The sequence below is a fragment of the Oryctolagus cuniculus genome, chromosome 11 (genome assembly GCF_051225735.1).
Source record: "Oryctolagus cuniculus isolate XC-2025 breed Fujian yellow rabbit chromosome 11, ASM5122573v1, whole genome shotgun sequence".
Taxonomy (NCBI): Eukaryota; Metazoa; Chordata; class Mammalia; order Lagomorpha; family Leporidae; genus Oryctolagus; species Oryctolagus cuniculus.
The window spans coordinates 71,788,295-71,816,152 of record NC_142877.1 but is presented as its reverse complement, the minus strand read 5'-3'; the positions used below and the strand labels follow the sequence as shown (position 1 = coordinate 71,816,152).

At 44.2% G+C, this 27,858-nt stretch overlaps 2 protein-coding genes and 1 pseudogene across 3 annotated transcripts in view; 1 reads left to right on the top strand and 2 right to left on the bottom strand.

The window, feature by feature from the left end:
- Positions 1–25,366, top strand: part of LOC138844492 (uncharacterized) — a 29,821-nt gene extending 4,455 nt beyond the window's left edge. Inside the window, exon 3 of the mRNA XM_070053186.2 lies at positions 24,259–25,366. The gene's annotated coding sequence lies outside the window, so the exon portion shown is untranslated. The remainder of the gene's footprint in view (positions 1–24,258) is intronic.
- On the bottom strand, positions 3,622–3,732 carry LOC138844501 (small nucleolar RNA SNORA40; annotated as a pseudogene).
- LOC100341160 (lysozyme C) lies at positions 4,114–10,511 on the bottom strand. Of its 2 annotated transcripts, none has more exons than XM_070052616.2 (4): positions 10,348–10,511; positions 9,631–9,795; positions 6,970–7,048; positions 4,114–4,857 (listed from the first exon to the last, which is right to left on the bottom strand). In XM_070052616.2, the coding sequence occupies exons 1-4, from the start codon at positions 10,481–10,483 to the stop codon at positions 4,791–4,793; spliced, it is 447 nt and encodes a 148-aa protein (XP_069908717.1). In that variant the 5' UTR covers positions 10,484–10,511; the 3' UTR covers positions 4,114–4,790. The 2 variants fall into 2 exon arrangements, with proteins under 2 accessions (XP_069908717.1, XP_089164788.1); XM_089308662.1 differs by lacking the exon at positions 4,114–4,857 and adding an exon at positions 5,588–5,832.
- Positions 25,367–27,858: the final 2,492 nt, after the last annotated feature.

Here is a 27,858-nt window from a genome sequence, read left to right as displayed (position 1 = left end):
GTAGAAGATGGCCCAAGTCCTTGGGCCGCTGTTCCCACGCAGGAGACTTGGAGAAAGTGCCAGGCTCCTCATTGGCCCATCTCTGGCCATGAAGCCAATTGGGGAGTGAACCAGAGGATGGAAGACCTCCCTCGCCCTCGCCCCTGCCCCTGCCCCCGCCCCCTTCTCTCTCTGTGTAATCTTTCAGGTAAATAAGTCTTGCCACTGCCTGCAACACCTGCATCCGTTTTGGGTGCCAATTCGAGTTCTAGCTGCTTCACTTCTTACCCAGCTCTCTGCTAATGAGCCTGGGAAAACAGCACAAAGTAGCCCAAAGCCTTGGGTCCCTGCACCCACTTGGGAGACCCAAGGGAAGCTCCTGGCTCCTAGCTTCAGATCACCCCAGCTCTGACTGTTGCAGCTATTTGGGGAGTGAACCAGTGTATAGAAGATCTGTCTCTCCCTCCCTCTGTTTACTCTGCCTATCAAATAAAATAAATCTTTTTAAAAAACCCCAAAACTTTAAACATTGTTTAAATTAAAAAACATGGTGTGTTGTGTGTGTGTGTGTGTGTGTATATATATATATATATTCTCTAGCTCTTTCGACTGACACTGTCTCCTAGGAACACCCTAATGTCCAGATCGTGTTTTTAAAATATTATTAACCACTGTAATAAATTAGAGTTTCTTGAATAAACGGCTATTCCAGGGCTGGAGCAAGGAAAGAACAAGGCAAATCTTAGAGTACCTTGTGCCAGGAAAAAACTAAGTTCTCAAAAAATTATAGACAAGTCAAAATGAAACAGAAGTCAGCTTGCAGGGGCTCACTGGCTAAATAGGGCACAGTGTGGACAGCAAAGTAAATGGTGGTAATGAATTATAACTCATTATAATTTGACTAAGACAGAAACCATGGGTCCACAGTGATCTCATAAATGAAGCTGGAAACTTGATGAGCAACAGTCTCCTAGTACCTCCCTTACCAGAAACTTTACAATGGACATGACTTACAACCTCATTTAAATCAAGTAATCTGAGTGAACATCATCAAATCAAAACTGCATGCCACTTAAGGCAATGAGAAGGGAATCACTTCTGTGGTATTCCCGCCAAAGTTGCAAAACCTACTCTAATTAAGAGAATATCAGAAGCACCTTAGAGAAATTCTGCAGTATAACTGGTCTGTGGTCTTCAAGAATGTCTAGGTCATAAAAGCAAAGAAAGAAATAATCATTAGGAAATGACCCAGAATGAAAGAGACTAAAAAATATGGCAATCAAATACAACACATGATTTTTTGGAAAGATTTATTTTGTTTCTTTGAAAGGGTTACAGAGAGAGATAGAGAGAGAGAGATAGAGAGATAGGTCTTCCATCTGCTGGTTCACTCCCCAGATGGCTGCAATGGTGGGAGATGCACTGATCTGAAGCCAGGAGCCAGGAGCTTCTTCTGGGTCTCCCACGCGGATGCAGGGGCCAAAGACTTGGGCCATCTTTTACTGCTTTCCCAGGCCATAACAGAGAGCTGAATCAGAAGAGGAACAACCAGGACTTGAACTGGCACCTGTATAGGATACCAGCACTGCAGGCCAGGGTGTAACCTGCTGCGCCACAGTGCCGGTCCCTCTCTGAAGGGGTTTGTAAGGGAAGTGATCTACAACCAGTAAGAACTGTGTCCCTCAGCACTTAGTGAGTCCTACCTCTTGGGTAAAGCCAGTGTGTGCTCACTGTGACATAGGTAAATGCTGACTAGAACTGACTCCTTGAAAGTCACTGGGCCTGTGTCTCCCAGGCTTATGTCACTCATCTTCTGCCCTGAATAAACTTAAAAGTAACCTTTCTACAGATCCTGTTTGTTTCCACCAACCAAATGTGGGGCTCAGCGAACACTCACGAATCCTTGGAGGCCTTACTCAGATTGGCTCTTGGTATGAGCCTCAGCCCGTTATGGTCCTCCAACCCTGAAATCCTCCCCTGAATGGGATGCTAAGCCCTCCTGGGTCTCCAGAATTTCTTGTTGGGTCAGTGGATCCCCAGGTTTATTCTTGGCCCATTTTTCTGGTCTTTCTTGCTGAGAACATTTGAGGAAAACATTTTTCAGCACCTGGTGTTGTGCCTTTAAGAGGCCTCTCCTCCTTGATCCTACCCACTGCCTATTTCAAATACTAAAGAACAAGGAAAAAAAAAAAAAAAAAAACAAGGAGATAAACTTCTTTCTGGTGCATCAGCTGGCTTTATGTTTAATAACTGTGGCATTTTTTCCTTGCAGTTATTCGAGTAAATGGGAAAGTCTTAGAAAAGATGATTTAAGTTTTATATTTCCAGAACAGGGAACATTCGATACTCTGAAACTAGTTTTTCTTAGGTTGAAATTGGGAAAGGCACTTAGAGCAACCCTATCCCATGTCAGAGTGCCTGGTTCAAGTTCTGGGTACTCAGTGGTTCTGATCCAGTTTCCTGCTGTTACTGGCTAGTCAGGCAGACAGGTAGGTCTGCTGAGCTAGAGGTACCAGCAAGCCACCATACCCTGTGCCCATGTGTGATTCTATCCGCCTACTTGTCAATCAAAATGCCCCCTTTCCCAGGATGCATCTGATTTATCTGGGACCAGGGGGGATGATGCCATGAAAATATGGATATGAACTCCACGGGAAGCTTGTGGAGGTAACATATAATTCCCAGGAGCTCCACACGGAGAGGCTGATAAAGGAGACCAACAACTGGCAGAGGGTCTCTCTTCCACTGCAGACCATGACTGCAGGGACTGGCAGGTGCCCTTTCTGTCCCCACCCCTTCTCCTTTTGGGCAAATCTTTCGGCTCATTGCCTACCCACAGTGGGTGTTTTTCTGTGTGGTGCACCACATGCTAATGTGTGTGTGTGGTGGCTTTCTCACCTTTTGAATAAAATTTACCTTATTGAGTCAGTACTTAGAATGCATATCTTTGTGCATGGCAAGGACCTGGAGTAAAAAAATAAAAAATCTCTCACTCACCCACATCACTGCTAATGCCTCTGGCATGGAGGATTGTCCCAGGGCACTTGTCAGACTGGGAAAATCCCTAGCTAAGGGTAATGCAAATTACCTACCTGGAAAAACCTGCTGGACCACAAGAAAACTCTCCCTATGAAGAGACTGCTATTACAAGTATATACCTCAGATGATGATCCAGTTGCAGCCATTAGCCTCTGCCTGCCTGCCTGCCTGCCTGCCTGTTGTTCTCATTCAGCTTCAATGAATTTAACTCTCTCCATTCTATTTGACTGCTCTGGTGAACTGTTTGAACACCCATGGTGCTGGCCTCAATCAGTCACATCCTGCAACATTTTGATGGCACCTACAGGGACTTTTCCTCTGATCACTGGGAGCCAATCTTCAGAGTGTGGCACGATATGTAGTGGCAGCTTGTCTGGGTGAACCCATAGCTGCTGTTAGACCCCGATCACTGTCAGTCCTTCTTTCTCCTTGACCTGGTCCTTAAGGAACAGCTTACCCCTGTTAGACCAACTGCTGATTCCTGGCCAGGGCAAATGCCTGGTGGAATTTGAAGGCCCCTGTTCAATGCTACCCAGTACCTGTTGCCCTCAGGGTTGGGGAGTGAACTTCTATCTGTTCCATCTTTTTTTTTTTTTTTTTCATTTTATAAATGCTTGTATATATCAAAACTCATACTGATCAATGAGTTCTGGGTTGCAAAGCAGGATTTATTTTTTGCACCTGTATGCCACTAGTTGAAACACACACTGTGTAAGGGGCCAGGGCTGTTGCGCAGTGGGTTAAAGCCCCAGCTTGCAGCGCTGGCATCCCATGTGGATCCCGGTTCTAATCCCTTTATGCCACAGTGGCGTGCCTGGGTTTGAGACCCAGCCCCACTCCCAGTTCTAGCTTCCTGTATGCACATCCTAGGATGCAGCAGGTCATGGTTCAAGTGGTTGGGTCCCTGCCACCCACAATGCAGACCTGGACTGAGTTACTGCTTCCCGACTTTGGCCTGCTCCTACCCCAGTGGTTGTAGGCATCTGAGGAGTGAACTGGTGGTTGGGAGACCTCTGTGTGTTCATCTATCTCTGCCCCTTTCCTTTCAAATAAAATAAGCAAATAAATATTTTTTAAGGAAGAAAGACAAAGGTATGCACTGCAAAGCCTTTAATGATAATATACTTTTTTACAACATGCATAATCTCACACCTGTGGTTAATCAGCAATCATTTCAATACCTGTGAGCTCACCTGACTCAGATTTAGTTATAATGCACAAATCTAAATTAATAAAGTTAAGAAACAGCAACTGCTCATCTAACCCCTCCACAATAGCAAGATGCATCCAAATGTTCTTTAAGGGGCTAAAACAGATCGATATTTAACTGGACGTTCTTTTTGTAAAGATGTATAAATGAAGTCTTTCCCAGAAAATATGCAAACCAAAGGTCACATACACCTTATGAAAACAAAATTCTTAACGCAGGCAGTACAACTGCTCCTTTAACAGCTGTGTATCACCCACTGAAGAGGGGTCACTGTCCCTGTGTTGGAGGTGCCTGACAGGAGGCATCGGGGCCCACGCAGCTGGAATTCTGCCCTAGACACATGTGTTATGAGACTGTCCTCTTTAATGTTTTCATCCAAAACTGAGGAAGAGTAAGTCTGGGTTATTTCTGTTTAAGAACTGAGTGCACTGGCGATGTATTTGGTAGCTAAGAAGAAAGGCCATATTTTGCTCCTGCTTCTGGGACAATGTTAGTTTGTTTGAAAAGGCAATGCTGGCTACTGAAAAAGAGACAAGATGAGCGGAAGAAGGAAAAACTGCAGTTACACTCCACAGCCCCGAATATACGGAGTGAGATCTTGGTTTTGACAATGATTTCTCCACGCCACCCTGTAGAGAAAGGCAAAACAAGTGAAGGGGTTGAAATATGTTTTCATAGAAAAATACAAGTACAGACGTCAAACATTTTGGGAGAACAAAACACCTCAAGAACGAAAACATCATATAAAAGGAAAGGGGATTGCCAAATGCTACTGTTGCAACGTGGGAGCTTCTACAACAAGGGAAGAACATTAGCCTTGACCTCTGCATGCTTTTGTGTTCATCTTGAAGACACAATTCTGATCCTATCCAGTCTCTTTCCCTGTTCTGCAAAGCTGGGGGTTTTCTCCACATACTTCCAGGATTTGGAATGCAAACGGACACTCTGCTTTTGCCCTTGGGATGCAGCTATCCTGCCTACTTCTCTAGGAAGAAAGAAACAGCTGAAGCGGGCCTTCTCCTCAAGTTTGATTCACTATGAAGAAATGGCTTTGCAAGCTGAAGACCTGTGAGTTTGAGACAGGTGTCTGTGAATTCTTTGCTTCTTGTTCCAAACAAGAAGGCGACATAAATAGCAAGGATGGATGACCTAAGGGCTTTTAAAAAATGTCTTCCGGTTTCAGCCACTATCAACAGCACAGCTGAGACCACGGCACTACATTTCAAATACATGTTCTAATTTGAAATGAGGAGAGATGCTAAAAAGTGACACATATTGATGTCTTCAATCTTGACTCCTCCTGAGACACAGATTTACTGAATAAGAACTGAGGTCCAATGTTACAATTAAACCTTTGATGTGACAAAAAAGCATAAAGACAAGAAATCACGGTTAATTTTGTATGTGAATAAATCTTCAGTTTCTTGTCAAATATGTATATTTACCTGGGTAGATCCACATTTTTGGTTGAAAAGAGGAATTTTTCTTCCAGCTTGCTGACTTCCTTCTCAGAAGTCATTGGATGGCTGGTATTTTGTGTTTTTCATTTCTCTAAGGAGGGACCAGATTGTGCTGCAGCTAGCTCAATGAATGCATGCTTGGGTCTAGTCAAAAGGACATGGAAAGAAAACAAGAGAGTTCTGTGTCTGGGGTGGAGGCCTATTCACCTCCCTAGGATGGGAGGCTGCTATGTTACAAAGTGCACCATGCTTTTTGTGGCATCTTCTACGGCACAGCACAAGTTTCTGGGTTGCTGAAGATGAGAGAAAAGTGGCCTAAGCTGGGGTGGGGGGGCAGGCTTCAGCGCAGCCATGAAGATGCTTGTCCAGATGTCTGCATCCACCATGGTGCTGGTGTGAGAATCTGGGTCTTCCCTTCTGATGCCAGCTGCCTGCTAATGCGCACCCTGGGAGGCAGAAGCTGATGGCTCAAGTACTTTCATCTCTGCCACCCATGTGGGAAACTAAGACTGTGTTCTGGCCTCCTGGCTTTGGCCTGGCCCAGCCCTGGCTATTGTGGCCATGTCAGACTGAATCAGTGCATAGAAGATCTTTTCTGTCTTTGTCTCTCTGTCCCTTAAATCTAGTACCTCAATAAAGTTTTGTAAAAAGTAGGATTAGTGGTTTTACAATTCAGAAGATGTGATGGATCCGGTAAGATAACCCGCCTTTGACTTTGGGTTTAGAAGAATGGGCATGGGGTGGGGCATGGGAAAGTTTCCAAATAAACCTTCTCTGAAGAAAAGGAAGCCAAAATGTTTTATGCAGTTCCATCTCACATTATGACATTTTACACTATCTAGTTCAGTTTTGATAAAAGAAAATAGACAAATAAAGTGAAGACCACAGACAGACTGAGGCATTGCTACTTGCTAAAGGAAATATGCACACAAAGCATTTCAGCCTCCCTTCTGCCCTCAGGAGAGCACAGGATGCCAAGTGCAAACACTGAGTGAGGTGCTCTGTGCAACAGCAGACACAAAGCACGTTCCACATTCGCTTATTCTAAACCTAATCTCAAGACACGGCAAGGAGCTGGCAGAGTGCGGACAGTCTTAGAAACCCTAGAAATCCCCCAAAAGGAAGAATAAAAGAATGAGATTCTGAGGCCATTAAAGTACATTGTTTCTTCAAGGATTTAGGCAATACACTGTAGCACAGACTCAAAACTACCATATCCAGTTCTCAGCAGCATATTTTGGGCTTAGAAAGTCTTCTCTCACATATATATGAAACACATACCATGCTCTGATGCCTTGTGGATCGCTGACGACCCTCTTTGCACAAGCTACAGCTTGAGTGATGTCATCTTTCAATAAATCTGAAAAAGAGGTGGTGAGAAATGAAAACAAATTGCACAGCGATTTCCTTTTACATTTAGGGTTAGCCAGTTTTATTCTGTTGGGCTGAGGAAAGAATATTAAGAAATTATTTTTCAAGAGTCCATTAGGCAGTAATGGTGGGGAAAAACTCTCTTCACCCTTTTCCATCTGGCAGCAAGTAAAGCATTTTGTCTCATTTACAATGCAAGCTCTGGAATTACCACGATATGGAAGGTCCGCTGCATACTAGACACTGTAAGAAAAAGCATGCCTAGTAATTTTTTACTCGGCAATTCTACTATTGCAACTTCCTCATAAAGAACTAATAAGACATATATCCAAAAGTGTTTGCAGGAAGATGTTCACAGCAATTATTAAGTGAAAAACTGGAAACAACCTAAGTGCTTAATAGTAAGAAGTAGATAAACACATTACAGAATATTCATAGAGTGGAATTCTACTCATCCTTTAAAATGACAATAGAGATTTGTATTTGTTGATACGGACATAATTTTGTGTGAGAAGTAAACCGTATAGCAGTCTTATAATACAATTTAATTTTTGTAAAAATTTACATTGCTGTCATGTTTATATATGCATATATACATGATATAATTTTGTTTTAAGGTTTATTTTTTATTTGAAAGGCAGAGTTACAGACAGAGAAAGAGGGAGAGACAGAGATAGCTTCCATCCACTGGTTCACTCCCCAAATGGTCGCAAAAGCCAAAGCTGGGCCAATCCAAAGCCAGGAGCCAGAAGCTAATTCCAGGTCTCCCACTTGGGTGCAAGGGCCCAAGCACTAGGGCCATCTTCTGCTGCTTTCCCAGCACATCAGCAGGGAGCTGGATCAGAAGTGGAACAGCTGGGACTTGAACCAGCATCCATATGGGATGCCATCACGGCAGACGATGGCTTTACCTACTACACCGCAGTGCCAGTCCCTGTAATTTTACTTGCATGTCCATGATTGATGTACATTCTGGAAGAATATATACCAAAAGTGACAATGGTCAGACATCTCTGGTAGTAAGGTTACAGTTGCTATTTTTTTCCAATTTGTATTTTCTAATTTTTATTTAATGACTACATGCTATTATACAATGCAAAATACATTTGAAAGTAAATTAACAAGATTATAAAAGAATATGCTAAAATTAATCTTCTTGATGTGGGTGTTGTGTGGTACAGCAGGTCAAACTGCTGCTTGAGACACCAACATCCCCTTTTAGAGAACTTGTTTAGGTCCTGGCTGCTTCATTCTGACCCAGTTCCCTATCAATGTGCCCGGGAAGGCAGCAGACAGAGGCCTAAATATGTGGGTTCCTACCACCCATTTGGGAGACCAAATGGAGTTCCTGGCTCCTGGCTTTGGCCTGGCCAAGTGCTGACTCTTGTATAATGATTATGTATGAAGTGCGGTTTTTAGAAATACAAAGTAAAGAATTTAGAAATGAAAGATATAATGTTTTTAATTCATTTCAAAATCCTTCAACAAAAAATACATAGAGAAGAAGCAACTACTGCAAAAAGTTAAGAATTTAAAAGTCAGATATCTGAGGGCAGTCATTAGGCAGAGCAAGAAAGATGCCGCTTGGAAGCCTGCATCCCATACTGGATTGCCTGGGTTCAGAGTCCTCACTCTGCTCCCAATCCTAGCTCCCTGCTATCCGGAGATGGAGCAGGTGATGGCTCCGGTAGCTGGGTCCCTGCCACACACATGGCAGGCTGAGATTGAGTTCTGGGATCCTAGCTTTTGCCTGGCCCACACCCAGCTGTTGTGGGTATTTAGGGAATAAGAAGTAGATATGAGATCTGTGTGTCTGTCCTTCTGTATTTAAAATAAATAAATAAATAAAGTATGAAGTTGGACTTATGGGGGCTGGAATATGGTGCAGTTAATTGGTTATGCTGCTCGCCTGTGATGCTGGGATCCCATATGGTTGCTACTCAATTTGTGGCTGCTCTACTTCTGATCCAGCTCCCTGCTAATGCACCTGGGAAAGCAGCAGAAGATGGTCATGTGCTTGAGCCCCTACACCCACCTGGATGAAGCTCCTGGCTCTTGGCTCTGGCATGCCCAGCCCCAGCTGTTGCAGTCATTTAGGGAGTGAAACAGCAGATGGAAGACCTCTCTGTCTCTCCCTCTCTCTGCATAACTCTATCTTTCAAATAAAGATAATAAATAAATAAAAAGCTGCATTTATGGATGTTTGTTAAACTACTACCTCCAATTTTCTGTGTATGCAGAACATTTCATAGTAATATATATACAATCAAAAAAGGAACCAAGAAAATTACTCCTCTCCTCCCCTGAGTCAGCAGGAGGAAAGCATCAGTGAGGCCATTTACAATCAGTTAACAGATCATTCCAGAAACATGTGCATATGAAAGAGCACCAACCTTTCATAATACCAGCTCTTTACTTTCTTACTTGGGGAATTAGGAGGAGGATAACAAAACTTTCTGGAAGCTGTGATGGGAGTTTTCCTAGGTCCCTCATGAATTTGTCTTGAATCTCTACTCTTACAAGATACCCAGAGGGGTCCTGTGCTATCACTCAAGTATTATCCTGTCTTACCACTGCAGGGTATATGGCAGGCGTTAACTGCTCGTGGGGTTTTGCCATCGTTACACCAGTAGCGGCTATTGATCTGAAATATTCCATAATCGGTGCTTTTGTCTCCAGGGTTGTAGTTTGTAGCTCGTGTGTTATAACTGCTCTCCCATTTGGCCAAACACATCCCTGAAAAAGTAATTTTTGTAATGAACAGCAACATAAAATGACTTACAGTGTAAACAAAAAGCAATCCATGTGTCTAACTCTGTTTTACCAACAACTTGATGTGTTTAACTTATAACTGAACACTTTAGTGAAGAAAGGCCCTTAAGAGAACCATTTTTGTAATGCAAACCAACTTCTGAAATTACTGCAGCAAGAGAAGGTGCTTTAAAAATATTAAAATAACAGTTTCTTCTTTGCTTTTACCCTTTCCCTGCTCCCATGGCTCAGGCAACATGCAGCCTTGAATAGAAAAATCAAGAGTTGATAGGCTCAGGTCTATCTGAGTCTAACAGCAAATCGGATGTTCCTTTCTTTGTTGTGGGCCTGTGAGTCACTGTAAAATCTACCATTAAGATGCTAACTGTGCTAATATGGGCTGTTTGAGTCTTCATGATTCCTGGTCTCTCTTCACAGGCCAGGGGAGAGATTTTGGGGCCCAACATGATCTCTATCAAAGGCATTGGGGAATGGGCCGGGTATGGTCTCGGGAAGTTGGAAAGAGTGGAGACTTACAGTTCGCCAAGCTGACTCCCTTGTAGCCATCCAATCCAAGTTTTTTCAGAGTTCTGGCCAACTCACACCTTTCATAGATCTTGCCCTGGACAGTGGTGGAAAGGAGGAGAAGCCCCAGGATCAGGAGTGCCTTCATGTTGACTGGGAAGCAAGACCTCTATGCTGACAGGACAGAGGCAGCCCCAGTATTTAACCTCTTTCAACTTCCTTCTTCCCCAGGTGGCGTGAGGGCTCCACCCTTTGTGTGGAAAGCATGCTTGTTTTTCTGATTCACTGACTTGAAAGGCTTTTTTTAAATGTGTGAAGAGAAACTGTCTGATGTCCTAAGCATTAATCTCAGTAAAATGATGAAAAGACATTGCTTAAAGATTTGTTCAGGAAAAATTGGGAAGTAGCACTTTTCCAAAATAGAAGTTTTCTTCTATTTTGTTAGGATTTAAGCCAATGTGAAGGAAAAAAAGAACTGTAACTTAAAATGAGCTGTGATTTTTTGCCTAATATTTTCACTTTCATTAAATGGTCTGTGTAAATTCCCTATTTTGTATTCATCTCCACTTAGAATTATTTTGTATATACTTTTCTAGAGAATGGACATGGCACTTGGACCTCTTGTCTCATGGGTACATAACCTGTTATCAAGCAAGAACTCAGTCCCTAACCCCAGTGCCAATCAAAATAATGAGGCCGAGGTTTGGGATGAAGGGAAGAGAACATTTAATCTGCTGACAGATGAAAGCATGGCAGACCCCAGGGTCTCCACAACCACCACCCTCCTTCAGAGGGTTTAGAGCTTTTAAAGAACTACAGGGGAGTCAGGAATAAGAGGGACAAAGGAAAGGGCCAGCTGCATGTTGGCCCACTGGCCAGGCACCAAGGCCTGCACACTCCTTTTGTGTTTAATGCTCTGGTTGTCTGGTTGTCTGTAGAAGAAACTGAGGTAAGGAAAAAAAGCAATGTGTGCTTCAGACAGCGGTGAGTGGGAAGCCAGGAGTCCAGCCCGATGCATCACCCAGATGCTCTGCTGGTAGGGCAGTCAAGTGGCCTTTAATCAGCCTGGGGGCTACATGCAGGTAGTTATTTTGTGCCCCGACCTGGGATTCCCCGGCACGGATCCGGGATTTCCCCTAATGGAACCCCTGGAGAAAATACTGGCCACCCACATGTTACCCACTGAAGAAGCAAATGACCTCATGAGCTTAGATGACCTCATGAGCTTAGAGACCGGAATCTTGGAGGGCCAGCTGTGCCACTCTCTCAATTCAGTGAGTAAAGCCAAGACAGCGTTTCTAGAGGACTGAGGCCTGATGGTATCTAGCCTCTGCACTCAAAGCTTTTTTTTTTTTTTGTGGGGGCAGGCAGGGAGAGCCCAGTCCAATCATGGCATCCCAATGTTCAGCTGGTTTTCTACTTTAGACTGGTTGTATATATTTTATTATTATAAAACAGTGTTTTACAGTTACAAACAAAGGTCATGAGAACAACTTTCCTAACTCCTTTTCCATAGTGACTGGCCTCCCAGTTTTATGTCAGAATGGAATAGGTCACTTTTTTTAAAAAGATTCATTTATTTAGGTGAAAGGCAGAGTTACAGAGAGGCAAAAGCAGAGAGAGAGAAAGAGGTTTTCCAGTTGGTGGTTCACTCTCCAGATGGCTGCAATGGCCAGGCTAGGTAGATCCAAATACAGGAACCAGGAGCTTCTTCCAGGTCTCCCACATGGGCAAAAAGACCCGAGGACTTGGGCCATCTTCCACTGCTTTCCCAGGCCATAGCAGAGAGCTGGATCAGAAGTGCAGCAGTCAGGACCCGAACCAGTGCCCATATGGGATGCCGGCACTGCAGGCTGCAGCTTTCCTTGCTACACCGCTGCACTGGCCCCCAAAGAGGTCATTTTAAGGCAATAGGATTTTATTCAACTACGTGTTACCTTTTAAAATACCCATCTGAGGAGGCTTTGCACATCTTTTTTGGCTTCTAAGTAATTTTTTTAAAGATTTTATTAATTTATTCTATCGGTTAGTGTTAGCAGGTACTAGACTTGCTTATGTGCTCCCTTTGACTCTTAGTCCTTTCATTATGATCAATTGTGAACTGAAATTGATCACTTGGACTAGTGAGATGGCATTGGTACATGCCACCTTGATGGGATTAAATTGGAGTACCCTGGTATGTTTCTAACTCTACCATTTGGGGCAAGTCAGCTTGAGCATGTCCCAAATTATACATCTCTTCCCTCTCTTATTCCTACTCTTGTGTTTAACAGGGATCACATTTCAGTTAAATTTCAACACTTAAGAATAACTGTGTATTAATTACAGAATTAAACCAGTCATATTAAGTAGAACAGACAAAAAAACTACTAAGAGGGATAATGTATTAAGTTGTTCATTAACAGTCAGGGCTATGCTGATCAAGTCACCGTTTCCCATAGTGTCCATTCCACTTCAACAGGTTTCCTTTTTGGTGTTCAGTCAGTTGTCACCAATCAGGGAGAACATATGGTATTTATTTCAGAAGCAGAGTTACAGACAGTGAGAGGGAGAGAGAGAGAAAGGTCTTCCTTCCGTTGCTTCACTCCCTAAGTAGCCGCAATGGCTGGAGCTGTGCCAATCCAAAGCCAGGAGCCAGTTGCCTCTTCCAAGTCTCCCACGTGGGTGCAGGGGCCCAAGCACTTGGACCATCTTCTACTGCTTTCCCAGGCCACAGCAGAGAGCAAGATTGGAAGTGGAGCAGCTGGGACCAGAACCGGTGCCCATATGGGATGCTGGTGCCACAGGTGGAGGATTAACCTACTGTGCCATGGTGCCAGCCCCAGCTTGTAAGCAATTTATTTTTAAATTATAAGTTTTGCAGGCTGGTGCCACAGAACACTAGGCTAGTCCTCCGCTTGCGGCGCCGGCACCCCTGGTTCTAGTCCCGGTTGCTCCTCTTCCAGTCCAGCTCTCTGCTGTGGCCAGGGAAGGCAGTGGAGGATGGTCCAAGTGCTTGGGTCCTGCACCCGCATGGGAGACCAGGAGGAAGAACCTGGCTCCTGGCTTCGGATTGGCACAGCGCCGGCCGTAGTGGCCATTTGGGGGTGAACCAACGGAAGGAAGACCTTTTTTTTCTCTCTCTCTCTCTCACTGTCTAACTCTGCCTGTCAAAAAAAAAAAAAAAAAGATTTATAATGATTTGATTACTCAAAATAGCATATTGGAAATCAGAGCACATCAACAGACAAAAGAAAGTTTAGTTTTTTGACTATCAGTACTGAAGCCATCTTTATAAGTATCTGACATCCAACCATGTCTCATGTCGAAAGAAGAGTAATCTCACATGTTTCACTTCCAGGCTTAGTTCCTAGTTTTCAAATTTTAGGAAGTGTAATATAATTTACTTCAAATCCCATTACACTTAGTGTTTAAATTGCAACAGCAGCAGATTTCACATGGAACAAGGGCACAGCTTTTAGCTTTTAGCCACATACAGAAATTATATACCACATTCAGTACAGTAGAGTACACTATATTAACAAGCGCAAGGAGTTTAGTAAACTTAATGCATTGTTGCTGTATCTTTCCCTCTAAACTGAACCAGTTGAGCTTCTGAGCAGACAGATTGCTGCTATGGAGAGTAAGACTGCTGTGGGGGCTCAGGGAAGGGACATGAAGGTTGCTGGGGTCCTGGGTGATACACTGGAGGAAACAGCACGTTATACCTGCTGTGGGTGAAAAGATTATAGTCCATGGGCATGGAAGTTTGGCAACATCCAGGATATCCTGGATGCAGTGGATGCTGGGCCTGTGGAGGAGGGGCTGAGCCAGGGGTTTCCGCAAGAGCTGGTGCAAGATCACAGTTCCCACAGGAGCCAGAGCAATAGCTATTTTGAAAGAGGGTGCCAAGTTTTACAATGAGCTACTGCTGAAATCCTGGTCAAGTTCCAAAACAAATGCAATCATACAGTATTTGCATGGAAGACAGGAAGAGGATTTTGCAACAAAGCATTGCCTGAGAACCTAGCGCTCCTTCAGTCCCTACACTTGCCTATCAGTGTTCTCCAGCAGGAGGACATGCCAGCTCCCCGACCCCAGCACCAAGAAACATGCTGCCTCCTAAGCCCAGGCCCCGGCCTCTACCACCTGTGCTTGCAGCAAGTAGTGCTCCTTCTGCACATTTTTAAAAGCGATGCAATCAGCACTCCAGAGGAACTGTCCTTCCAGATCAACCTATGAAGACAGATTCTGAGCCACACAAGAATATCTTCACTTTGTAGCTATCCTTATTTTTCATCAGCGACAGTCTCTTTCTCTTTGGCCTTTACAGACTGTCAGTATTGGCTATGACTGCTGGACCCTGTCCAAAAACCAAGTATAACTCTATGTATTAGGTCAGGCCTAATTTTGAAACACTGAGACAGATTTTTCTGGACACAAAGAGACAAAAAAGGAGCTAAAAGAGTTCATCTCTAGTCTCTTATATATTCTTCTAAACTCAAGGGCAAAGAACATCCAGTTATTACCTAAGCTGGTTTCAGCCTCTGACAATGAGATTCGCTCTTCTTTTCAAATGTTTGGAGAGTTATAGTCAAATTTCTTAAAGTGGAATAAACAAATATTTGGAAACTGAGAGCATAATATGTAACTATTTAAAGAGGTGTTTTTAGTCCCTTTAACTCTGAGAACATAGGGCCTCTAAAAGGTGTGAACACCATAGAAGAGAAACACCCACTAGACTTATCTGAGTGGCGGCACTGAGCTATTACCCTATTGATTAGCTTAGTTTGGTGTGGGTGATGTGCACATCTGGAGCAACCCTGAGCTACCCTTTGTTCTTTGTTGAAACATTTCTTCTTTATTCTCAGAAATATTCTCCCTAATGTTAATCAGTAACCTTTTCAATAGCTGCTTTCCAACTCTCCTTGTCCCTGAAGATGAAGAAAACAATCCTCAACCAGTAAGAAATTTATTCTTCCCCCTTTACCTAAGTCCCATCTTTTTAGGCCAAGCCAATGTGTGCTCACTGTGTGATCCATGAATCATAAATTCTTGCAAGAACTGACCATTCAGAACACTTCCCAAGTCTCGTTGAAAGTCACTGGGCTTCTGCCCCGAATACACCTTAAATGTGTCCTTTTACAGATCTTGCTTATTTCCATCAACAGTATTTTGGTGCCCAATGTGGGACCCAGAGAAGACTCAGGACCCCTGGAGGTCCAGATTAGCACTTGGTACCAACATGGGACGCTGCGCCCCTCTGACCTAAGCTTCTCCCCTGGGTGGAATGCTAACTACTCCTGGGCCTCCAGACATCCCTTCTGGTCATTGATGTCCTGGGTTTATTCCTGGCCCATTTTCCCCTTTTTGTTTTTGTCCTTCTTGCTCAGAGCATTTTTCAGTACCTTAAGTCACACATGTAAGAGGCCTCTCCTTCTTGATCCTACCTATTGGCTATTTCAAAAACTAAACAACAAGGAGATCAACTTCTTTCTGGTGTGCATGGAAATATTTGAGTAAATAAAAACATTTTATTAAAGGTGATTTAAGTCTTACATTTCCAAAATGGGAAATGTTTAATATTGTGAAATTAGTTTTTCTTTGGTAAACATTGGAAAGGCACTTGGGATGACTGCACCCCATGTGGGCATGCCCAGTCTGCGTCCCAGCTACTCCATGCTTCTTATTTAAATCCAGCTTCTTGCTAATGCCCCTGGGAGGCAGTGGATGACAGCTCCAGTACTTGGGTCCCAGGTGCCCATGTGGGATACCTGGATGGAATTCCTGGCTTAATTCTGGCCTAACCTTGGTTGTTATAGGCGTTTGGAGAATGAACCAACAGATGGAAGATCTTTTTCTCCCTCTTGAACCCCACCCAGCAATTTGCCTTTCAAATAAATAAATCTTTTCTTAAAAAATTAGAAAGGGTAGACTCTTGAACATAATCTATAGAATAAGAAAGCTATTTTGACTGGTACTTTGAAGCGTAAAAAAAAGAGGATGATAAATTCATCTCAATACATGAAGCAAGTAAGAAAATTTTTGGACTGTCACAGAACTTAAAAGGGCCACTGGAGCTGCAACAGGAAAACCAACCATATTGAATCTGCACACCCACTTGTTCTACATGCAGTTCCTCCCTGTCCTTCCTCCCCCTAGTTTCCTAATACACTGGATCTCAACTTTCCTCACCTCCCCACAGCTGAACCTTTGCCTGTAATTAATCAAAGGAAGGAAACCCTACATGAAGGGACAAATCTTGTAACTGCATCTTTTAGAACCAAACCCACTGGATGTGGGGAACTACATACTACGTATGTTCCCTGGACAAAAAGAGTTAAAAGCCTTAGTCTCAGGATTACATGATCCAATGCAAGACATACTATGATCTACAAAAGAATTTAAAATTACTTCTCAAAGTAATTACTCTCAAGAAGTCTTGACATAGGCCCCTGCCCTAGGACAAGCCTGTTAGTTATGGTAGCCAACAGTTATGATGTGGACAGGCCGGTAGCTAGGGAATGAGAAGCTGAGGACTGCACACGTGAGCAGCTCAAACCCCGTCTCCTTTTGTGAGTGACACTTGGCAGGCTGGAAGTATCAGCGTGACTGCAGGTTCAGTACACCCATTCCCCATCATGCACTGGAGCCTCACTTCCCATGGTGCATAAGCTGCCATGACGCCTTCCTAGAGAAAGCAGTGTGTGCTCCAGCCCTGCATGGAGACACCATGATACTTCTGAGGTCCCCAACAAAGTAACATCAAAGCTAGTGGTGTTCAAGTCCCATCCAGCACCACCACCATTGAATACTGCCCTACCCTGGGCACCATCCCCTAGCCTATAAAAGGATGACCTGCTGGTGGGGGCAGCAGCCCTACCCTCCTCCTAGAGGTTGCCCGGACTCACACCTGAGCATGTGCTATCTCTTGCTAAATCTTGGAAAAAAAAAAAAAAGAATGGCTTGGCGTGAAGAAACGTTAACGATACAAACTAAGACAATAACAGTACTAGACACCTCTAATGAGGTCACAGGGTTGCAGCCATTTGGGGAGTGAACCAATGGAAGGAAGACCTTTCTCTCTGTCTGTCCCTCTCACTGTCTGTAACTCTACTTCTCAAATAAGTAAATAAAATCTTAAAAAAAAAAAGAAAAAAGCAGTGATGTTTCTTGCAACCATTTTTGGTAGAGCCAATTTATACCCACTACAGCACAGTATCTTGACTTGCTTGGTCTGAGTAGCATAAGACTGCAGAGTGGACAACGAGAGGGCTCCTAGGATCCCTAGGGCTTAACTCTTGTCCTGAAAATGGCTCTGTGTTCCCATGAATGGGGTCACCATCAACCCCACAGGCAGTCCCAGCTATTCTGATTTTCAGTGACTCAGACTGTTGGGACAGTCCCCTCTGCTTTCATAATTCTGTTTCACTGTAATTTACAGCACTACTACTTTGGTGTCTTTGCTGCTGCTGCTGTTGTTCCTGCATTTCTATTTTCTCTATTGGTGTTCAATAATTACCGTCTGTTTGTGCCACTGGGAGAGAAACATGAAACGCTGTAAAAAAAATGCCTCAGAAAACCACTGACGGAGGCAAACAGTGCTCACATTCAGGGAAGGAAGCGGTGCATGTGTTTTTGTCAAAGGGTCCAAGTCCTCACTTGCCTGTGAAGCAGCACTACCCCCTGATGCTGTTGGGGACCTTAGAAGCCCAGTCAGGCCAGCTGCACCTGACTCCTTACTCAGCTCATGCTGCCCTGCCGGGTTTGGCTCGTGGGTGCACAGGACCTAGACTTGTCTCACTGCAGCAGCATGGATGCTGGGACTGGGGACGGACAACACCCTCAGGCTGAAAGCTGAAGGTGAAGCCAGGTGGTGCTGCTGCCTTTGCCTGGCTGTGTCCTGGCTGGGAACAGAACCAGCCCCCCAAGCAGCCGCTTCCTGCAAGGGCAGCAGCCTGGCGGAGGGTCGGGGTGGTTTCTTGTAGGGACCTTCCTTGCCTCAGGAGCAGGGCTTGGCCCCTGAGGTGCACTGGTCACCAGGAAAAAATGCAAATGATTTGAGTGTGTTTAATCCAGACCAGTGCATTTTCTTTCCAAGGATGAGTGATCACTTTCTGTTCTTTTAGTGCTCAACATCTTCATAATTTATGTTCTTGCTCATTGCAAAACAGATCAACCAAGGTAGATTATTTTCCTGAGTTCTCTGATGCCATCAAAACTCCAAAAATCATATATATAAATGTGTGTGTGCATGTAGTTTATTTTCATCTATTTGAAAGAGTAAGACATAAACACACATACACGCAGAGACCATCCATCCTCTGGTTCATTTCCCCAAATTCCTGCAACATTCAGGATTGGGCCAGGTCTCACATGTGGGTGGCAGGGACCTAGATACTTGAGTCATTGTCTGCTGCTTCCCAGGATGCATAAGTTGAACTGTCACTCAATATGGAATGCAGCTCAACCCACTGCACCACCATGCTCACCTCAAACACTCACCTAACTTTGATTTATGCTATGGTCTTGCTGTTGTTGAATTTTGAGCCAAATTACTAGTTAATGCTGGGAGAAACTAATGCTATTCAACATACCCAAAGGACCGAGAACAGGAATTATTGCTGACATAGTGCCAATACTCTGCTAAAATAGCCTCTACCAAGAGCCACAAGCTCCTGAGCTTGAAACCCACCACCTGCTCATTTAGCCTGACACACACTCTAGCTAGTAAGACCCAGCTGTGCGCGTTCCCTCCAGCCACTGAGGAAAACACACTGTTCCTGGTGTTTGTTGTGCACTTGCTCTCTCCTCTGCCTTGTCTCCTGTTTCTTCAGTCTGCATGCTCTTCTCTCATCTACTCTGCCTAGGGAAACCCTGCCAATTCTATAAAGTTCAACTAAATTCCATCAGGATCAATTATTCTTTCATTTTAAAATTTTTTTATTTTATTTTATTTTAATTTGACAGGTGGAGTCACAGACATTGAGAGAGACAGAGAGAAAGGTTTTCCTTCCGTTGGTTCACCCCCCAAAGGGCCGCTACAGCTGGCGCTGCGCCGATCTGAAGCCAGGAGGCAGGTGCTTCCTCCTGGTCTCCCATGCGGGTGCAGGGGCCCAAGCACTTGGGCCATCCTCCACTGCCTTCCCAGGCCATAGCAGAGAGCTGGACTGGAAGAGGAGCAACCGGAACTAGAACCTGGTGCCCATCCTTTTTATTTTAAACAGCATTTTCTGGAAGTCTCATATAGTTGGTTACCTAATTCCCTCTCTTACTAGACTTGAAGATCTTTTTATGTATCTCCCTTTCCCATGACACCTAACCCTGTACTTGGCACATGGTAGGTCTCTAATAAGCACTTATCAGAGTGACTACCATGGCTGAATTGGAGGTGTAAGGAAATGTAAGCTGTGGATAACACTCTATCTCACAACTGCAATCATAGGTCTTATTTTCATCATCAGAGCACAAATCCCCTAACAGGGAGGACTCAGTGTTTCGCCAATCCTGACTTCATTCACTTCTCAACAAAAACTAAGCACTGACTAGACCATTCTGTGCCAGGTGCAGGGGGTTCTAAGACCTCAGAGGGAGCAAGGAAGACGGGGCAGTCCTGGATGAGAGTCAGGCCCATTTAAGTAGTTGAAAAGTTAGTGCAAAGAAAACCAGAGGCCTGGAGGGCGTTGAGGGTAGGTGGGCAGTGTCCTAGATGGAGGCAGGATGAGCAAAGGCAGGGAGCACGGGGAGTGGGCCTCACCTGGAGAAGTCACTGAAGGTAGTTTTGAAAGAGAACACTTCTGTAAAGTTAAGACTCGTGGAGGTGTGCTTGAAGTGTAGACACAGTTTAGCAAAAGCTACCGTGACTTCACAGTTCCTGTGTTTCTTTCCGCATGTCTTTTATTGTGGTTGTCTTTGCCAGGTGTCAAGCTGAGTGAGAAACACTGATTGACAGTATTCTTTAGAGCTGTTTTTACTGTCTGCTAAGCAAACACCAGAACTTAGGCCGTTAGAGGAACTATGAAGATCTCATCCTTGCCCACAGAGAATTTATGGCATAGTAAGCCATGCTGATTGACAGCACATAATTTTAAGTGTGACAGGCATGACAGACTGGAGAATGCAGTGGTATGGGAGAACTCAGCAGAGAGAAACTTGTGTAGAAGTTTCCAGCTGAGACTTGAATGAATGAGCTATGGTTCTCCAAATAAGAGTAAGGAAACTGGGGGAGAGAGAGGCTGAAACAGCAGGTTTGAAAACTCAGAGGCCACGAGGCAGGAAGAGTCGATGTAGACACTGAAAGAACAGCTAGGATGTCTGGTGAAAAAAAAAAAAAATAGTGGCCGGCGCCGCGGCTCACTAGGCTAATCCTCCGCCTAGCGGCGCCGGCACACGGGGTTCTAATCCCAGTCGGGGCGCCGGATTCTGTCCCGGCTGCCCCTCTTCCAGGCCAGCTCTCTGCTGTGGCCCGGGAGTGCAGTGGAGGATGGCCCAGGTGCTTGGGCCCTGCACCCCATGGGAGACCAGGAAAAGCACCTGGCTCCTGGCTCCTGCCATCGGATCAGCGCGGTGCGCCGGCCGCGGCGGCCATTGGAGGGTGAACCAACGGCAAAAGAAGACCTTTCTCTCTGTCTCTCTCTCTCACTGTCCACTCTGCCTGTCAAAAAAAAAAAAAAAAAAAAAAAAAAGGCAAAGAAAACGAGGGGATGGGTAGGGCCAGACCCTGATGCTTGGGAGCTTTAGGATGGAGACAAAGGGAGACTATTCCTGAATATTTAAATTGAAAAGTAACAGGATCAAATCTTAAAAAAAAAAAAAAAAAAAAAAAAAAAAAAAACAAAACCCTAAATGGGATGCAGGAAGAGCTGCTGGAGACCTGAGAATCCAGATGGCAGGGGAAGGTGGGAAGTGGTAAGAACCAAGAGGCATCAGGAAATACTCAGGAGGCTAAAAAAGCTCAGACGTGGTGTCTACCCAGACTATTTGGAGGTAAAGAAAAAAGGAAAAAGAAATGATACTAGTTTTTATTTCTCAAATGCTGACAGTATGAGAGTTGCTGAATAAACATTACCTCTGACTCTTATAGTGGCCTTCCATTTAAGCATTATTTCCATTTTATAGATGAGTAATATGCATCCCAGAGGTGTAAAGTCATTTGCCCCAGGAAATAAGTCGTAGCGCTGGGACCTGGATTCAGGTCAGTTCTAGCCTCTTTTCAATCGACTACACCACCAGGGAAGGACTGAAGTAGGAAGGGAATAAATTCTCACCAGCACACTCGAACTTCTTTGCCTCCCCCTTGCCTGACTGCAGTTCCTGATGTCGTTGTGCAAACCCATTTTACAAGTTTACTTCGAAAGTGTGAGTTTTGTCTCCGAGGTTTGTCTAACACCAGGCAGTGCTGTTGAACACCTAGAGGCTACTTTAAAATTAATTTCCTAGAGGTTGAACACATGTCAAAATAATTCTGGAGGCCTTTCCATTTCTTCAACACTCTTGTTTCTGTAATCTTTAGGAATCCAGGGCCAAAGCAACTACAACTTTGGCTGGATTTCACTTCCCATTTTCCACCTTATAAATAAACACTTTCCTTCCCACTTTGCTCAAGTTACAAAATGCTTTTCTTCATTTGCACAATAACTGAACATTCAGCATTGAGAAATTATAATGAAATTGTTAACTGTTTTTTCAAATATGTGATGACATGCAGCCTGGTTTGCAAAGACATGCATATGTTCCCATTTTGTTCCTCTCCCCAGAAGAACATTCTGATTTCATTTCTGTATTAAGTGTGATCTTTGGGTTTAGGTTCCATACTTTGACTCATGTCAGTGCAACCAGATTTTCATGAAATTCCCTCTCACTAAGCCAGACATCTAGAATTAAACCCATAAATGAGCTCTGGTACCACTGTAAAATGTTGGAGGAAGAGGGAAGAATTGTCACCAAGAAAGGGGAGTGGGCTCATAAACTGGGTTGTATTTTTCCCTCCCTTGACAAACAAGCATTTTATTGTAACTCTTAGAAGCCAATCAGATAAAATGCTTACTGTATTGTTAACAATTTATATGTACATTAAATTGAAAATGATGCTGTTCCCTCTTTTGGCATCACTCTAAGTTATTCTGGATGCAGCTACATTATTTAAAAAAAAAAATGGCGGGGGGACCAGCACTATGGCATAGTAGGATAAGCCTCCACCTGTAATGCCAGCATCCCATGTGGGTGCTGGTTTGCGTCCTGGCTGCTCCTCTTCTGATCGAGCTCTCTGTTAATGGCCTAGGAAAGCATGCAAGATGGCACAAGTGCTTTGGAGACCTGGAAGAAGCTCCTGGCTTGGGATCCATCCAGCTCTGGCCATTGCAGCCATTTGGGGAGTCAACCAGCAGATGGTTGACTGTCTCTCCCTGTCTGTAACTCTGCCTCTCAAATAAATACATAAATCTTAAAAAAAAAAAAAAAAAGATTTACCTCATTTATTTGAAAAGCAGAATTACAAGAGAAGAGAGATGGAAAGGATCTTCCATGTGCTGGCTCACTCCCCAAATGGCGGCAACGGCCAGGGATGGGCCAGGCCAAAGCCAGGAGCTCCATTTGGCCTCCCATATGGGTGGCAAGAGCCAAGCACTTGAACCATCTTTTGCTGCTTTCCCAGGTGCATTAGCCAGAAGCTGGGTCAGAAGCAGAGCAGCTGGGATTCCAACTATCACTCACATGGGAAGCTGGCATTGCAGACAGTAGCTTAACCTGCTGCAACACAGCGCTGGCCTCGGCAGCTACACTACTTTACTCTTCAGTCCTCCGGTGCCGTGGCTCACTAGGCTAATCCTCCACCTTGCGGCGCCGGCACACCGGGTTCTAGTTCTGGTCGGGTCGCCGGAATCTGTCCCGGTTGCCCCTTTTCCAGGCCAGCTCTCTGCTGTGGCCCGGGAGTGCAGTGGAGGATGGCCCAAGTGCTTGGGCCCTGCACCCGCATGGGAGACCAGGAGAAGCACCTGGCTCCTGATCCACTTCCAGCTAGGACAGTGGGACCATGGAGGGCCTCGGATGTTCTGGTCTGTTGCTCCTGCCTCCAGAGAGTGCTACAAACCTGAGGTGCCACACACTTCAGGAGGCATCGCTCCCAGCTTTTTCCTTCTCTTCCCAATTTCTTTGTTCACTCTCCCTGAGTAAACCACTTCACCCCTGGGACAGTGAACGAATGGATGCAGACTTGTGCATCCAGTGCTGTGCATCCAGGCCAGGGCTGTGGAATGGTGGGTTAACGCCCTGGCCTGAAGTGCTGGCATCCCATATGGGCACCAGTTCTGCCCTGTGGCTGGGTGTCCCTGGCATGCATTCCATCACACTAACCCATGTGTGGCCACGAACTGTCGATGAAAACTTGGCCAATTTCTCTTTGTCCATCTATTATTTCTTTCTCCTGCTATTTCGTGAGTGATGAGAACAGCTGTGAGGCAATTCTCTCCCAGAAAGGGCTCATTACTGTCCAGAGTTTGTGGTTCCTTTCTTCCTAGGTTTCTTCGCATCTTCAGCTCTCTTGTGTCTTCCAGATTGGTGGTTTCTATCATAATCCAGCATTTGTCAATCCCATTCTCACATCAGCAGCTCCTGGAAGATTTTTCTCTTATCTTTTTGAGTGAGTAATCCAGGCCTTGGTTTCTCTCAACCATAGCGACATCCTAGTGGACCTTACCTGGGAAAGGCTCAGCGCCATTAGGAGGGAGACCTTCCAGATTCTGCTGTGGCAGGGGCAGAATTAGGAAGTAGTAGCATGGAGGGGTCTAGCTTTTTGGGGGGTGAACCAGAGGATGGAATACATCTCTCTTTCTTTTGGTAATTTTGCTTCTGAATAAAATGAATCTTTTAAAAAAAGGATTAAATTTAGTGAAGAAGTCATGTTGAAAGCTGATACAGACTAAAATCTATGCCTCTTGTTCCAAACAGCAAGCTTTCAATGCAAAGGAAAAGTTCTTCAAGAAATTAAAGATGCCATCCCAGTGAACACAGGAATGATAAGAAAGCATCATACTTATGAAAGCATACTGCTGATATGAAGAAAGTCTTAGTGGTCTAGACAGACAATCAGTCCAACCACAACATTCCTTAAAGTCAAAGCTTATTCCAGAGCAAGGCTTGGACTGTCCTTAATTTCATGGGGACTGAGACAGGTGGGGGTAGCTGCAGAAGAAAAGTCTGAAGTTAGCAGAGCTTGAATCATGAGGTTTAAGAAAAGATACCATCTCACAACTTCAAAGTGCAAAGTGAAGCAGCAAGTGCTGATGTACCACAGGCAGCAGGTTATGCACAAGATCTTGCTAAGATCCCTGATGGCAGCGGTTGCTTTAAACAGATCTCAGTGTTGATGAAACAGCCTTCTACTGGAAGAAGATGCCACCTAGGACTTTCATGGCTGGAGAGAAGTCAGACCTGGCTTGGAGGCTCCCAAGGACAGACTGACTCTCTTGTTAGGGGCTAAAGCAGTTGGTGACTTTAGCTTAAAGTCAATGTTCACCTACCATTACAGATGTCATAGAGTCCTTAAGAATTACAGTAACTCTATTCTCATGCTATACAAATGGAACAACACAGCCTGTATGACAGCACATTTACTTACAGAGGTGAGGAACCTTTTGACCGCCAGGGACAATTTGCATATTTATAACATTAGTCGTGGGCCATATAAAATTATCAACTTGAAAATTAGCGTGCTTGGGGTCCAGCACTGTGGCGTAGTGGTTAAGGCTGCCGCCTGCAGGGCTGGCATCCCACATAGGCACCGGTTGGATTCCCGGCTGCTCCACTTCCCATTCAGCTCTCTGCTATGGCCTGGGAAAGCAGTGGAGGGTGGCCCAAGCCCTTGAGCCCCTGCACCCACGTCGGAGACCCGAAAGAGGCTCATGGCTCCTGGCTTCAGATTGGCACAGCTCCAGCCATTGTAGCCGACTAGGGAGTGAACCAGAGGATGGAGGACGCTCTCTCTCTTTCTCTCCCTCTCATTCTCTCTCTGTGTGTAATTCTGACTTTCAAGTAAATAAATAAATCTTTAAAATTAGCCTGCTCAGATTTATTGAATTTTGAGTTACACCTGTGGTTGCTTTGGGAGACACAGTCCAAATGATTTCTCAGGCCTTATACATTCTGTGGGCTACACATCCCCCGCCCCTGGTATACAACATGGATGCCTGAATATTTTAACTCTACTGTTGGGACTTATTGCTGAGAAAAAAAAACATTCCTTCCAAAATATTACTAGTCCTTGATAATGTACCTGGTTACTTAAGAATTGTTATAGATGTATAACAAGATCAATATTGTTTTCATGGTTGTTAATACAACACCCATTCTGTAGTCCACGGGTCAAAGAGTAAGTTTGACTTTCAATCTGATGATTAAAACCTTAATGAGGAGTTGCTTCTTATGAATGAGCAAAAAAGTCGTTTCTTGAAATGGAATCTACTGGTGTAGATGCTGCAAATATTGCTGAAATGACAACAAAGTATTTAGAACATTATATACATTTAAAGAGCAGTGTCGAGGCCGGCATTGTGGTGCAGGTTAATCCTCTGCCTGTGGCACTGGCATCCCATATGGGCACTGGTTTGAGTCCCAGTTGCTCCTCTTCCAATCCAGCTTTCTGCTATGGCCTGGGAAAGCAGTAGAAGATGGCCCAAGTGCTTGGGCCCCTGCACCCACGTGGGAGACCTGGAAGAAGCTCCTGACTCCTTGGTTTGGATCAGTCCAGCTCTGGCTGTTGCAGCCATTTGGGGCATGAACCAGCAGAAAGAAGACCTCTCTCTGTCTCCTCTCCCTTTCACTGTCTGTAACTCTACCTCTCAAATAAATAAATAAAATCTTAGAAAAGAGCAGTCTCTAATTTGGGATGCAGGCATTCCAAGCAGCATCACAACTGCTGTGCTCACTCCTGACTCAAATTTTGAAAGAAGTTCGACTCTGGATACGATGCTATCAAACAGCATCACATGCTACAGAGAAATCCTTCATGAAGGGAAGAGTCAATCAATTCCACAAACTGCCACTCTCTTATTTTAAGACATTGTCGCAGCCACTTCAAGCTTCAACAATACTACTCTGATCAATCAACATCCATCACCATCAAAGCAAGACCCTCCACCAGCAAGATTACAACTCACCGAAGGCTCTGAGGAATGCCAGCGTCCTTAATCAATAAAATATTTTCAAATTAAGACACACATGGTCTTACATATGCTGTAGACCTTGGTATAATTTAAATGTAACTTTACATGTTTTGAGAAATCAATTTGTGTCAGTTGCTTTATTGTGATGTTAACTCCACTGCAGTGGTCTGGAACCAGATCTGCAATGTCTCTGAGGTCTGCCTGTATAATAGACAGTCTACAATGCCTCATTTCAAAAAAATTGCCAAACATATTACACAGCAAAGGAAGTGTGGGAGCAAAGTTTCACTGAACAAAGGAAAAGTTCAACAGTAAAGTAATAGTTTTAGTTATGCATCATTAGGGTTGAATGACAGATGTAACATGTATTATAACAATACCTCAAATCAAAGTGGGGGTGGGACAGAGCTATGTAAGAATGCCCATCAACAGTAGACTGGATAAAGAAATTATGGGACATGCACTCTATAGAATACTATAGAAAGTAAAAAAACACTGAAATCCAGTCATTTGCAACAAAACGGAGGAATCTGGAAAACATCATGCTGAGTGAATTAAGCCAGTCCAAAGGGACAAATATCGTATGTTCTCCCTGATCAGCGACAACTAACCAAGCACCAAAAGGGAAACCTGTTGAAGTGAAATGGACACTATGAGAAACAGTGATTTGATCAGCCCTTGTTCTGATTGTTGATGTACAATTTAATACTTTATCCCTTTTAGCATTTTTTTTTGTTCTAGTTAATACTATTGGTTGAACTCTGTAATTAACACACAATTATTCTTAGGTGTTTAAATTTAACTGAAAAGTGATCCCTGTTAAATATAACAGTGGGAATAGGAGAGGGAAGAGATGTACAATTTGGGACATGCTCAATCGGACTTGCCCCAAATGGTGGAGTTAGAAATGTGCCAGGGGATTCCAATACAATCCCATCAAGGTTGCATGTACCAATGCCTTCTCACTAGTCTAAGTGATCAATTTCAGTTCACAACTGATCATACTGATAGGTCTGAGAGTCAAAGGGATCACAAAACAAGACTAGTGTCTGCTAATACTGACTGATAGAATCAAAAAGGGAGAGAACGATCCAACATGGGAAGCGGGATACACAGCAGACTCACAGAATGGCAGATGTCCTAAACAGCACTCTGGCCTCAGAATCAGCCCTTAAGGCATTCGGATCTGGCTGAGGAGCCCATGAGAGTATTTTAGGCATGGAAAGCCAAGACACTCTGGCAAAAAACAAACAAACAAAAAAACTTAAATGCAAGATCTCACTGCGAGTGAGATCCCAGTGTAAAGAACGGGGCATCAAAGAAGGAGGTACCTTTCTCTGAAGGGAGGAGAGAACTTCCACTTTGACTAGGACCTTGTCTAACAAAG